This window comes from Neofelis nebulosa, chromosome X (assembly GCF_028018385.1).
Source record: "Neofelis nebulosa isolate mNeoNeb1 chromosome X, mNeoNeb1.pri, whole genome shotgun sequence".
Lineage (NCBI taxonomy): Eukaryota > Metazoa > Chordata > Mammalia > Carnivora > Felidae > Neofelis > Neofelis nebulosa.
The window spans coordinates 31906734-31921461 of NC_080800.1; the positions used below are offsets into that span (position 1 = coordinate 31906734).

The 14728-nt window shown below is 36.3% G+C and overlaps 1 protein-coding gene across 1 annotated transcript in view; it reads left to right on the forward strand.

Annotated features, from left to right (window-relative positions):
• CFAP47 (cilia and flagella associated protein 47) overlaps positions 1-14728 on the forward strand; it is a 540470-nt gene that overhangs the window by 279818 nt on the left and 245924 nt on the right. The window contains exon 41 of the mRNA XM_058712583.1: positions 7096-7182. Within this exon, the coding sequence (XP_058568566.1) occupies positions 7096-7182 (87 nt within the window). The remainder of the gene's footprint in view (positions 1-7095; positions 7183-14728) is intronic.

The window sequence follows — 14728 nt, forward strand, 5'->3', positions numbered from 1 at the left end:
CCATCTTATTTTAGTAATATCTGCGTCCTACCCAGAAAATCTCCACACACAAAGTATGAAGCCTCTGATGTTAATTCGCGGGGGACATAGCCTTGGGAATGCCCACAGTCAATCTGGGATGACAGTGGCTTTGGCAGGATTCCTTTTGACTATCTCTTTTTGCCTCCACACCCATATATTAGATTTTGCTAATTCCAGTTCTATAATAGGAGGCATAAATTGCTCCTAAGATAAATTCAATCAAATCTAGGCTCCTTTGAAGTAATAGTTTCTTAAGTAAGTGTTTAATTAAGATTTATTCTGTCCTCACAAGGGCTCCTCCCAGCTGTCCCTTTCCCCTGTTGTTTACTAGCAAAGTAGCAGGCAGGCAGTTTAGCCTGTGTCTCCATTGAATCTACCAGTCTACTCCCAATTGCCCTTTACCTCAACCTGTACTATTTTTAAGAGCCTCCCTGGTCTTAACCTTCTTCATACTTTATTGAAAATGAAGTTAGTTATCAGTTCCTTTCGGAAGAGATTAAGAACTGTCTGTTTTAAGGCCATCTTCTTCTTCCAGGCAAAATCTCTAAACCATGGCCCTGTAGCTGGCAGTGGGGATGGTGTTGCACTTTCCCCGAATACCGCCCGTGCATGAGGTGCTAAGTGCTAGGTGAGATAGGGACAACAGCTTTAGGTCTTCTTATTTTGCTTCTGCCAGCACCAGACAAGCACTTTGTAAGCTACGGTGAGGACAGTTTCACACCTATGTAGAGTCTCTGTCCTGTGACTGGTCAGAAGAGGGATACCCCCAACTCCTCTCAGCTGCACTTGCCCAGAACTTAGCAGTGTGTACTGGGGGCAGGATGAGAAATGTTGATATCCTACACCTCCCAGAAAACTATAGTTCTCCAACTGGGAGCTGGGTAAGTTGAAAGCCTTGTATTCTTAGCTGTGCCAGTGAGGAGTAGGGTTTCCGTGTTACTGAGTGGGGGAGGAAGAGGGAGTGAGGGGTTTTGGTTCACAAATTATAGCCTTTCTTACTGAATGCAGTAAATATTGTTGAATGGATTTTTCTTCATTTACTATATTCCCTTAAGGATAATTTCTAGAGAATTATTACAGTTGATTTTTACAACTTTTACTCATTTTCCTGGGGAGTGGGTCTGTGGAGCTGTCATGGTGTCATGCTCAAACAATGTTTGCTTTCAGTTCTATTTGGCCCATTATTACTATGGACACTCCCGGTCTCTGTTGCTGTTTGCATGGTATGTCTTCTTAAATGTTTTGCTCCCAATCTGTTTGTATCTTTGAACTAATGTTTATCAGTTTTCTAATCTGTTTTTATCCATTTTGTCAACCTCTGCATTTTGATTGGAGTGTTGAATCTATTTAAAGTTAATGTAATCTCGGGGCATCTGGGTGGCTCAGTTGGTTAAGCGTCCTGACTTTGGCTCAGGTCATAATCTCAGTGAGTTCAAGCCCTGCATCAGGCTTTGTGCTGACACCTGAGAGCCTGGAACCTGCCTCGGATGCTGTGTCTCCTCTGTCTTTACCTCTCCTCCACTTGTGTTTTCTCTTTCTCTCTCTCTCTCAAAAATAAATAAACATTAAAACATAAATAAATAAACAAAGTTAATGTAATCTCTGATACAGTAGGATTTATATCTGCCATTTTGGTACCTATTTTCTATGTCTTATGTCTTTGTTCCTTCCTTTCTCCATTACTTCTTGGTTTTGTAGTATATATTTATTTTTGTGTAAAGTTTTTATTCCTCCTTCTGTCTTCTACTGTATCTTATTTTCTTAGTTTACCCTGAAGATTATAATTAGCATCCTAATTCAAAATAATGTAGCGTGGTGTAGCTCAGTCAGTTGAGCATCCAACTCTTGATCTTGGCTCAGGTCATGATCTTGCGGTTTGTGAGATTGAGCCGTGCATCTGGTTTGTGCTGACAGCATGAAGCCTGCTTGGGATTCTCTTTCCCCCCCCCCGCCCCGTCCCTTCTCCTACTCGCATGCACCTGAATGCACTCTCTCTCTTTCTCAAAATAAATTAATAAACTTAAAAAAAAAATCTTTGCAGGGCACCTGGGTGGCTTAGTTGGTTAAGCGTCTGACTCTTGATTTCAGCTCAGGTTGTGATCTCATGGTTCATGAGTTTGAGTCCTGCTTTGACAGTGCCTTGTCTGCTTGTGTTCTCTCTCTCTCAAAATGAATAAATAAACTTAAAAAAAAATAATGTAGTTCAAATCAATACCAACTTAATTTCAATATAATTCAGAAGCTGCAGTATATCGCCTTTTCGTACCCCCTTTTAGTGCTATTAGTGTTAGACCTATTACATCTTTACACATTACAAGCCTGTAAAACTGTTTTATTTATTGTTTCACACACCTTTCATTTAAATCAGAAAGCAAAATGTAAAAGTTTGCAAAGAAAATACAGTTTTAGTTAGTTTGTTTTATACATATAGCTATGTAGTTACCTATGCTGGTGTTTTTTATTTCATGTGTTTTTGAGTTAATTTCTAGTGTCCTTTTATTTCAGCCTGAAGGACTCCCGTTAGTATTTCTTATAGGGCACATATGCTAGCAATTAATTTTTTCAGTTTTTGTTTATTATTTATTCCTTCATTTTAGGACAGTTTTCCTGTATGTTCTATTCTTTTTTTCTTAATGTTTTATTTTATTTTTGAGAGAGAGAGAGACAGAGTACAAGCAGGAGAGGGGCAGAGAGAGAAGGAGACACAGAATCTGAACAGACTCTAGGCCCCGAGCTCTCAGCACAGAGCCCAATGCGGAGCTCGAACTCACGAACTGTGAGATCATGACCTGAGCCAAAGTTGGACGCTTAACTGACAGAGCCCCCTAGGCACCCCTGTATATACTATTCTTTATTGGCAGTCTTCTTTCAACTCACTGACTCCATCACCCCATTACCTTCTGTCCTAAAGGGTTTCAGATGGGAATTCACCGTTAATTTTACTGAGGAACAATGTAGGTGTTGAGTTAGTTTTGTCTTGCTGCTTGCCAAGTCTTGGCTCATGAACCATTTGACTATTATTTTCTAGTTTTGGATTGCTTTGGATTTATCCTGAAAAAAAATTTTATGCTTCTTGGATGTGTAAAGTAATGTTTCTCATCAAATTTGGGAATGGAATTTTTCATCATTTATCTCTTCACGTTTTCTTTCTGCCTCTTTCCTATCTTTTCAGCATTCTGATTAGGCTTATGTTTATCCTTGATGGTGTTTACAGTTTTCTGTGACCGTTTAATTTTTATTCATTGTTTTCTCTTTTTATTCTTTAGAAATAATCATTTTATCTGGCCCATTTTCAGGTATACTGGTTCTTTCTTGTGCCACTGCAAACCTGCTCTTGAGTTCCTCTAATGATTTTTTATTTCAGGTATCGTACTCTCTAAGTACAAAATTTGTAATTGGCTCTTTTAAAAAAATTTCTTTCTTTATTAGTACTCTTTATTTGGTGGGACATCATTATCTCCTATAGACATAGAAGATCTTTCATGTACTCTGGGGATTTAGCAAGCTGCTTCAACCAGATCTTGTTCCTCAGATCTTCCTCTGTTGTTTGGGCAAACACTTGTTTGATCCAACTGCTGTCGGAACCTCAGGTACAATTGCTACTGATTGTTTTCAACAAACATCCTGAGTATTGCCGTCTTACTTTGAGTCAGGTCAGTAAAGACATCACCTTGCCAACTGATTTTTTCCAGCGAGTTGTGAGACAGATAAAAAAGCAATGCTCACGGGTGGAACTTTTTTCAAAGAGCTCAAATCTCAGTCTGTCCCCTTATGTTACTGCCTGCCAGTTTTTACAACTACGTTGGTGTCAAGGCTGATGGTTTTTAAGCCTACTGCTAAGCAGTGGTGAGGAACATGGGAGTTACAACGTGAAAGTTACAAGGCCACAAACAGTGCTGTTCTTACTAAGGTGTGGCAGTTTTTCTTGAATAAACACTACTCAGGTTGTTGCAAGCCTTTCATTAATTTACCAGAGTTCTGAAAAAGTTAATTTTTACCATCTTTTCCAGTGCTTTTGTTTCTTTTATAGAGGAGTAAATATATGGTGGTTCTAACTGCCATTCCTTGCCTTTGTTTTTCTGGTAGCCTGGTTTTATTAGTTGAGAAATGGTTTTTGTTTTAGATCAGACTCTTGCTTCTCAAATTATGATCCTTGAATCAGCAATATCAACATCACCTGGGAGTTTGGACAAATAGAATCACAGGCCCACTCCAACCCATGGGAGTCAGAATCTGCATTTAACCACATTGCCAGAGGATTTGTTTTTACATTAACGTTAGAGCACTGCAGGTCTAAATCAAGATTGCTCAAAGTTTAATCCATAGATAAGCTGTTTAAAAAGCATCTGGAGAGCTTGTTTTAAATGGAAGTTTCTTGAACCCATGCCAGACTTGATGAAGTCATAATTCATGCACGTAGAAGCTTGGGAATCTGTATTTTGAACAAATACTGCAGATGATCGTAATACACATTGAAGTGTGGGGACTGCCATTCAGAAGCTGCACTAATCAAATAAGGTTTTTTTCCATTTTAATGACAGTTTGTATTTCATTTTACAGTTAATATTTCTATTTTAAGGAGGGCATCTTCACTGTAATTAAGAGGGACTTTTCAAATGCTATTTTATCCCAAAATGACACATGCACACTGTATGAAAAATCTAATATTTATTTTACTGGTTTAGTCTTTTTATTTGTGTGTAAAATTGTGTTATCCTTGAGACTGTTTTTTAGCCAGAACAAATTATGACCAAAATAAATTGCCCTTATGATTCACCTTGGATTTATAGAAATATAAAGAAACATTGTACATTTTTTTCTGTCTCATAATTTAATGAGGTTTAAATGAGAATTTAGTGCCTTAATTTAAATTAAAATTACTCTCTTGAGAGGAATTCTTCCTACTTTTGCTTAACTATAACTTTAAAATGATATAAGCTAGTCTGGTAGTCTGATACATGTCTTATACAGTTCATAGTTAACATTTTACTACAGTTAATTTTGTATCTTTAAAAAATGTTTAGTATTTAATATGGATGTAATTCCTTATAACCCTTAAATGAAACTCTCAGAACTACCAACCTAAAATAAAAGGACAGAAAGTGATGCTAACATTGTCATTGAGCAAGAATTCTGGTTCCCTGTGAGAGTCCTTCTAGCTGGACTAAGTATCACATTGACATGAAACAGATTAACAGGAGAAAATCAAATTTGATAGTGGAAGGTTGGGGAATCCACCCAGACTTGGAAATTCCAAGGACAGTCAAAATGAGGTATATATGTCATCCCGAGCTAAGGAGAAGTGGACAGGGGTCTGGGATTTTAAAGGAAAGGAATGCACCTCATGGGACAATAAAAAGAGCAGATGTTTGGTGATTAGATGTTTGCCCTGCCATACATTTGGGTCACTCGGGTAGAATTTATTTCTGCTAATAAAGCTTATTCAGGGGAAAGACCCCCAATTTAGAGTCTTCTGTATAGTTAAGGGAGGGGCAAAAGTTTCTTTTGCGTCCAGAAGGTTTTAATTGTATTAAGCTTAAAATAATCTGCATGCCAAAGAGGCACATTCTGGGAATGGGGGCTGTCCTGAACCCCTTCAACATTGAAACATTAGAATGTATGAATGTTTTAATTGTTTTTGTATGCAGTTTGTGTGTTTGTGTTTCAATACTAAAACATTTGATTAATTTTATTATTGATCTATTTTTATTGTAAAGCTCATATTATGAGATAACTGTGACATAGTAAAGATTTATTTTAATGAATTGTTGGGAAGGAGGAATTTTTTTCTGCTTTTCAAGACCCTGAACTAAGAATCAAATTGGTATGAGACAGAGTAACAGGAAAAAATCATACTTAGTTTCTTACATAAGGGGAATTCACACACTCACGAAATTGCAAAGAGAGTGAGGCAACAAGAGGCTAAAATGAACTAAGGAGAAGGATAGAGGTGTGAGGATACAAAGGGGAAGAAGACCTTTAGCCAGAAGGTGAGAGGAAATGTCTGGAAAACAAAGATTGTCCTATTCAGATAAATTTCTTAGGTAAAGAGGAATCTCTGTTAATAGCTCTTTTCCTGGCATAGGATCTCTTTTCCTATGTAAATTTAGTAAGTTGAGAGGAAGGTGAACAGCTTAGCATAAATCTGCTGGGTTTTGATTGCTTTTGACTCATAATGATCTTCGCACCAAAGTGGTTCATCTTCATGTAGCCTATAGTTGGCCCCTACAGAATCCAGTTTGAATAAATCTGCTCTTAATATTATGCACATTCTCTTCAACTCTGCAGATAGAACTCTGCTGTTGATATCTTTCACCCACAGCAAGAGGATCATTTCCACCCTATCCTCCACTATAATATGGGCAACCTAAGGCAGAGAGGATAACGGATTCATGCTTGTATAACCAGCATCTGGTCCCATATCTAACATATAATAGAGTCTCCATAATTGTTTCTTGAATGAATGAGCATTATCTTATAAGGAGGACTGAATTGCTATGTAATTCCCAAAGATAGCATAATTACTAATGCACTGATTAACTAGGTATCCTCATCTCATGTCTAGTCCTGAAAGAAACATTTCTCTTTTTTGGAAATAAGATTAGAAATTATGAAATGTGTACAGCTCTGACAATACATTGAGACCAGTATGTGATTCCATTTTGTTTCTGGAATATCATTTGGGCAGTCATTTGTGTTACAAATTTCCTTGCTTTGAGAATTAAGTATTGCCTTTCCATATAAAAGGCTTTTCTTTTTTACATATTTCAATTCCAGATCTTTCCCTTTTTTTAAAAGTGATCTCTACACCCAGTGTGGGGCTCAAACTCACAGCCCTGAGATCAAGAGTTTGTGCTCTACCAACCGAGACAGTCATGTGCCCTGATCTTTCCCTTTTTTTAATATATATGCTTTGAAATGCAAAATGAGAACATGTGGATTTTTTGAACTATAATTTATTCTGATTCTAATTATATTTTATGAATGAGGGAAAAGTTTTAAAGAATGTTTTGTGGTCATTTGAATTTTGTTACAATAGAATTCAAAATAAGCCTTTTTTTTTTTCCCATTTAGTGTCACATTGGTAGAATCCTCAACATTTATCTCTTTGCCATCTCAATTAACTGAATCTGGACAACTCATTAAACACAAGAACAGTGGGTAAGTATGAATATATTTTATACTCATAATTATCTGAGAATTCTGAGAAATGAGTTTTCAACTAAAATTGTTATATAACGTACAACAGTTTTCATTTCTTTAAAATATTGATATTATATATAAGTTATGTTATTCACAGTTATACTATTCTCTTATGTGTTACTAGGCTATGTGCAGGAAAATTGAATAAATATGTACTTGATTAAATACAGTGGATTCTCATTATTTGTGGTCATTATGTTCTACAAAATTGTGATACTGACTGAAGGATATTATTCTAGAAGAAGTCTATGTAATCACATAGATTGTAACTGTAAATCCTAAAAATAAGCTATCCTGGTAGATTCTATTTTCTTCACACAGAGAAAATGAGGTTTAGAAGTGTTTAACTTGCATGAGGCTGACCCACTAACAGGTGCCAGCAAATTGTTTCAAACCCTGTCCACCTGGTCTCAGAGCTGAAGCTTCTTGAATATTTGTACTTCTGTCCTGCCTCCTACTATCTCCATCCTCTGGTCATCTGTGTATGAAAACTAAAGCAGAAAGGTCCAGTGTCACCTTGTTTGACCTTAACTAGAAATTTGCATGACCATTGACTGGAACTGTTTGCCACATGTCCACAAACAGCAGGAGAAGCTCCATGAGTATGGATTTGGGGGTTACAAATCACTTTTAGCGAGGAGACAGATTTGCAAATAACCTTAAATTTGTGGATAATGAGAATTGACTGTTTTTAAGCTTATTCCACCTACATTCTGAAGTCTGAATTTAGTTTAGAAAGAAACTTTGACTTCGGAATAGAGAAGCAGAACTTTTAAAAGTTAGATTGTTTTGTTTCTTATCTATTTTTAACTATAGAATAACTATTTAATGTGAAATAGAATAAAAACAATATTGCCAAGGTTAAAGAAAGTTCAGCCAAAAGAGAAGAATGCAAGTATGTGTTAGTGAAATGTATGCATCTGTTGACTACTATGTTGTTAGTTTATTTTATACCTTTGTCTGTGTATTGCTTGACAACACTGTCATCCTTTTAGATGCAAAAACGTGTCAGGAGTCAAGGATTTGGCAATTTTGAAACCATAGGAATAACCACTGTTAAAGTGATTTATGCAAATCTTGCTAAGATTAAAATGAATATAGTTTATTTTCCGAAAACGAGTTGTACTTAAGCCAATAGTTCCATGAGATTATAAGGATTACATTTACTATGTTTGATTTCTTCATTTGCTATTCTGTGAGAAAAATTGTTAAAGGAAAAACCATTTTTGTCTCACTGCCTTTGTTTTATTGAATGCTAATTACATGCTTAACTAAGGCATTCGAAGTCTTCCTTTTATATTTTGCTTTAATGAATAATAAAATATGAATTAATACCTTGAGCGATAAAACATCATTATAGATACCATATGAATTGTAGTACAATTTCATAGTATTGTAGGTATTTTATGTTAATTTCTTTGGAGTCTGAAATGCTGGTTTTCCCATACACTCTTCAGTAAATAGTTTTCCTGAGTTTTTATCTTTTCAGTCCCTTGCTTCTTGATTAAACAGCTGTTCGGCATCATAGATTTTACCTGAATGGGCTTGAAATAATTTTCCCACATCAACCACAAATAATTTATGGTATCACATATTAAACCAGAGTTGGATCGCAAGGCAATGCTGTAGGTATCTGTGAGCATAAGTAACTCAAATTTGGATCAGTTTAATGAACAGTAACACCGAGTTCCCCTTTCTTAATTTGGAACGCAGTACAGAAATTCTGTATTCCAAATTTTAACATAATTTTTCTTCATATAATATTCTGGAATGGTTTTGATTAGATCCAAAGTTCCATAATTACTGAAGCTATAGGTAAAGACATCATTTTTATGTTATTCTTCTCAAATCTAAACTAAAATGGAATGAACAAGTATTAAGACTTTTATAATTTAACTTGAGCTGGAAAGGACACTTTACAAATACTCCCCCAAAGTGATTGCCAACTCAGCATGAAGTACACCTTAAGAAGTGTGTCTATCGTGTCTCAAAATTATTAATCATTCTTTCTCATATAGTTTCTTCCATTCATATTTATAGAACTTTACTTTCTTAGTTCCTTGCTCAAGGTTTCTTGTCATAAAATTAACATATAGATATGGTGACATTGAGTATTGGTCAGAGAGAACACGATCCAATGTAGAGTAGTCACGTGTCTGTAGATTAACTCTGAAAGAATGTTTCAGAGCCTTTTGTTTAAGGTATTAAGCATTTACTCCTGTGCACTTCAGGTCAAAGGTAAGAGTGAGATTTAAAAAGGCAAAGGCTATAGTTTTTCAAGAAGAAATGGACCTTGGTTTGTCATTTCAGCCCTGGCCTCAGCTAAATGCTGAGCCCCAAATCCACATGTTGGGTTGAAATAGAACAGTCTCAGGTTTATCCCAAAGGCCATTTTTCTGACATTTCTGAAGTGATTTATTAGAAGCACTTATGGCTCCTTCTTTTGGGGTCCTGACTGTTTACTGTATAACACCTCTAGGATCCAGTTCATGTAGCAGGCAAATCTTTATTCACTTTCTCAAGAATCAGCTAAAGTATCCAGAGCTCTAACAATCAAATCCACTTTATAGGTAGCAGAAAGGAGGAAGCACAATAAAAGTGTGCCTCTTCTTTCTGAGTTAGGGAAGCTTCCCGGAAATAGCACACAGCATTTCTGATTGTAGCCAGTTGGCCAGATCTAGCTGGCAAGAAGACCAAAAAACCATCGTTCTCCATATACACATCAAAAATAAAATGAGGGTTTGGGGCACCTGAGTGGCTCAGTTGATTAAGCATCCAGCTCTTGGTTTTGCCTCAGGTCATGACCTCAGGGTTTGTGAGTTCACACTCCACATCAGGTTCTGTTGTCAGTGCGGAGCCTGCTTGGGATTCTCTGTCCCTCTCTCTCTGCCCATCCCCCACTCATGCTGTCTCTGTCCCTGTCTCAAAATAAATAAACTTTAAAATAAAATATAAAATAAAATAAAATAAGGTTTGGTCAGTGAGGAGGAAAGGGCCCGTGGATATTGGGATAGGCAACCAACAAGTTCCACCATGAGGGGACACAAAAGAGAGTTTTATTTCAAACACCACAAAGGTATCTAGTATTTCATCAGTCTGGCTTCACTGGCATACTGAGGCCTTTTGGTCTTTAAATACATCTTAATAAAATAATACTAAGTGATGTTACTCTGTTTTTCTTAAAGCTCTCCTTAATGTTTGTCTTGAATAGATTTTCATATGCAAATAAAATTTAAGGACAGATTTCAGATTCTGTGTCTCCCTCTCTCTCTGTCCCTCCCCCATTCGTGCTCTGTCTCTCTCTGTCTCAAAAATAAATAAACGTTAAAAAAAAATTTTAAAACAGCACATTTGGAACCACATGGATGATAAAACTTTATATTCATCACACATTTTACTTTATGGGAAAATGATCCATAAGCATAAGCAAGAGCAGTTAAGAAGTTTTTATTCTAATTAAATCCACAGGATTATGAAAAGGGATCAGAACAAGAGACTGACTTTAGCGACACTTAAAATTAAATGATGGGTCAACAGTGCTCAGAAATGAGCACTTTATAAATAATATCCTACAGTGATATGACTTGATATTTTTTTCCAGTGACATTGAATCATTTATCATTTAATAAATTCTTACTAAGTGGCCCCTCAAGCAGTGTTCATAGTACCAGAGAAATACTGGGATAAATAAGTCAGGGATCTGGTTCTCAAGGAGCCAACCATCAAATAGAGAAGGAAAAACAAATCTACATAAATGGAGGTGATTGTACAGGGCAGAATGCATTCAGTAATATATGTTGACCAAAAAAAAAAAAAAAAGTTCTGTGAGCTCTTTGGCAAGGAATAGCACTATCTAGGTATTATAGAGATCTTTCTGGAGAACAAGGCATTTAAGAATAATGAGGTAGTAAGCACTTTTTTCTCATGCATATACAATACTCTGCTGTTCTTTATCGTCTACAAATTGGGATCTGAAACATGAGTAGGATTTTGATGGCATGAATCTAGAGCAAGGGAGAGTTTTCCTACAAGTATAAAAGGAGCTTGGGAGGAAGGAATTGCTGAGGCAGTGGAGGAGGGGAGGGGCGAGGGGAAATACAAGACATATGCTTCTGCATATGGATTGTAGGAGAGTGTGAATGAAAGTCGAAAAGGTGTTGAAGTGTTTATCCTTCTGCTTTATAATTATTTGTTGCAGACCTACTTTGTATGACAGACTGTATACTCCATGAGCTTAGGGGCTTCTTCATTCATTCTGGTCTCCAGGGTAGCTTGGCCCAGAATAGCCTCCCACCTGAAAGAAGGCCCGAGAGATATTTTTTCTGAGTCCTGATTCTTGCTCAAAACTCAGAAAGCTGTATTGTGCATGGCCATGATTTTAAAATATTTCATTGTACTACAATGAATAATTGGTGACAATTGGAATTAGGCATATCTCCAAGGAAAGCTGAGTGAATCAAAGGCCAGATGTGTGTGCTAAGAGTAACCATCTGCCCTGGTCCTCTTGTTCTATATACCTGCTTTACATACCTGCTTTTCATACCTGCTTTTAATGTCATCACACTCTTTGGCAGCCTGATGAAGCCTATTCTACTTTACAGAAAAATATTTTGTGAGTACTTAAAATAAGATGCAAGGGTTACAGAGTATCTTAATCTACCCAGGTTGCCATAACAAAATAACATAGGAAGGGTAGCTTCAACCACAGAAATTTATTTCCCACAGCTATGGAGGCTGGAAGTCCAAGATCATGGTGTGGCCAAGGTCGGTTTCATTCGGAGGCCTCTTCTCTTGATTTGTAGGTGGCAGCCTTCTTGCTGTGGGTTTACGTGACCTCTGTGTGTACATAGAGACTGAGCTCACTGCTATTTTTTCTTATAAGGAAACTAATTCTGTTGTATCAGAGCCCCACCCTTATGACCTCATTTAACTTTAATAATGTTCTTTTAGTCCCTTTCTCCAAATACAGTTGTCTGGGTCATTAGAGCTACAACATATGAATTTAAGGGCAATACAGTTCAATCTATGGCACAGAGGAAACTAATATACCAGCAGATAGAAAAATATTAAAAATTGTAATATATTAAAATATATATAGTTCTTCATTAACACAATATGCAGTAAGATCTACTGGCACACATAATAACTATCATACTTTAAAAGTAGTTATGAATGTAAATAATAGCTTAAGATATGTACATAAATTGAAATGTGATATAAACATATTTGTGATTATTTGATGGCCAAGTCATAGTACAGAAAATACTACTGTGGTTTGGTTTAAATTGCTATTAAGAGCTAATGGAAGTCAAGATGGAATTTTTCCCCATTTGAATTCACAGATCCACTCTGTCCTTGCGCCCAAGGTTTGTGTACCTTGCTTTACATACTTCTCAATTGCTCAGGGGCCAAAGTGGTACAAACGGCAGCAAACATCCCATTTTTACCACCCTCCTTTTTTGAAGAACCTTGGGACACATGGAGGACAGAATGAATCTCAAAATTGACCCTCTTACATTTCTTCCCATAATTCATGAAAACTAGTCTTTGACCAGAAAATTTTTTCTTTGATTTGGAGACCACCCTGAATGCTGGCCCAGGAGTATCTTCATGAAGGCTTATAATAAAGATCTTCTTTCCCTATTAGAAAAGGCTTGAGTAGGAAGTCATTCTTCAGGCGGGTTTATTCATGCTCTGAGTAGAGCCAGTTCAACGTCATTTTGATCATAGCTTGAAAAGAGCTGCGTACCATCACTGCAGAGGAAAAAGGAATGTCATCCCTTCATACCTCATAGATAGGTTTCACTCCCTGACCTTAACCTCCTACTAAATTACTAGAAAGCATTCCATTGCTTGATCTATAGCATTTTATATAATTTTAGCCTCTTTTCATGCTATTTCTCCCTTAAGACCCATGGTTTAAAAATGCCCCTTCTGCCATGGCTTCAACAATAATTGATGACCATTTAGGAAAATGATAACATAGACTGAGGTGCAAGGAGTAACCAAAGGTAGAGTTGATTTTCTGTTGTGTCTCTGAACCTGCAAGGTACTAGTTTTGTAAGCAAGTTGGGTTTATCACTGAATTTCTAGACTCAGGAACATTGATCAGGTAAAATAGAATTTTCCTGAACCAAATTATTTTATTAAATTATTCTCTGATTTCTCTTAATTAATCATGATCATCATTAATGCAATTAAGGCATTAACTAATTAGTGCAAAAATTGCAGCAATTTTTTTCTGTCTTTACCATAAAAAGTACAGGTAACTCAATTTTTCTGGGTTTGAGAGTCTGCTTTGAGGATGAGGCAACTCTTATTTAATCAAAAGGCACTTTCATTGGCTATTCTTCAAGAAAATATGTGAAGAAAAGAAAAAGGAGATGAAGTCAAATTGCTCTGCTTTTCTATTCATTATGAAAAAAATGACTGAAGGACTAGCAATTACAAGTATTGAACAAAATGAAGTTCTGAAATTATCTGAGGATTTTAATCAGGCATTCTACCCAGAGCTCCATTATCGAGATGGCGGTGGAACCATGCACTGAGAAATAAGCATTCTTTGTTGTTCTTTCCAATCTCTGTGTAGTCTCCCTTATAAATGCTAAATTATCTATCTAATATGTCTCTGATAGCCTTAAAGTATCTATCAAATGTTCAAATTACATAAAATATTGAACGGCCAATCAGAATGTCTGTGAGTTGAAGTAAAGCTGATAATAATTACAAGATGTGGTAAACCTTATTAAGAATGTTGTGGAAAGAAAAGGAGTGGAGAAAAGGAATCAATATGCTTAGAACTTGGAGATAGTCCATATATTTTACAGCATCATATTCAGGCGAAAGCGGATGACAAGGTTTTCATGTTCTCAGAAAAAAATCAGGCAAACCATATCTGAGAGCCTAGATGCTAATTGCCAGCTTGTTGAGCAAAGTAATCATGAATATTAAGAGGAGAGCAGTTTGGGGAAAATTGATGGGTTCTGGAAGATATGGAACCTTTTAAGGGAGGCAGTTGCCACAGGCTATGATCTGCTAATTAATTTTCAGAAATGCAACCGGAGATTAAACAGCTGCCCATATCTCCTTCTGTCCTTATGGGAAAGAAGCAAATTGGAAACATCAGCTGAGAAAAGAGAGTCTTTCAAGAAATCAAGTTCTAGAAGCCCTTTTGGAGAGAATACCTATGTAGTCCTAGGTTGAGACCACTACTTTGGGGTCCCAGGATTAATTGTTATTACTATTATTATTATTATCAAATGTTTCTCTGTCCAAAGTATTCAAAAGTGTTTTTTTACTAAATTTTACAAAACATTGGTGCACATATGAATGATTGTTAGTTTCCTTTTTGCCTTTTCTTTTAAAATTTCTGAAACCATATACACATAAAGGTGACATATGAAATGTGCCTATGGTCTTTGCAGATCATGTAGGTAGCCATAATTTTTAAGGACCTATCGGATTTAAGGAAGACTGAGAATTGTTTTTGAGTTTCCTTTGTGTG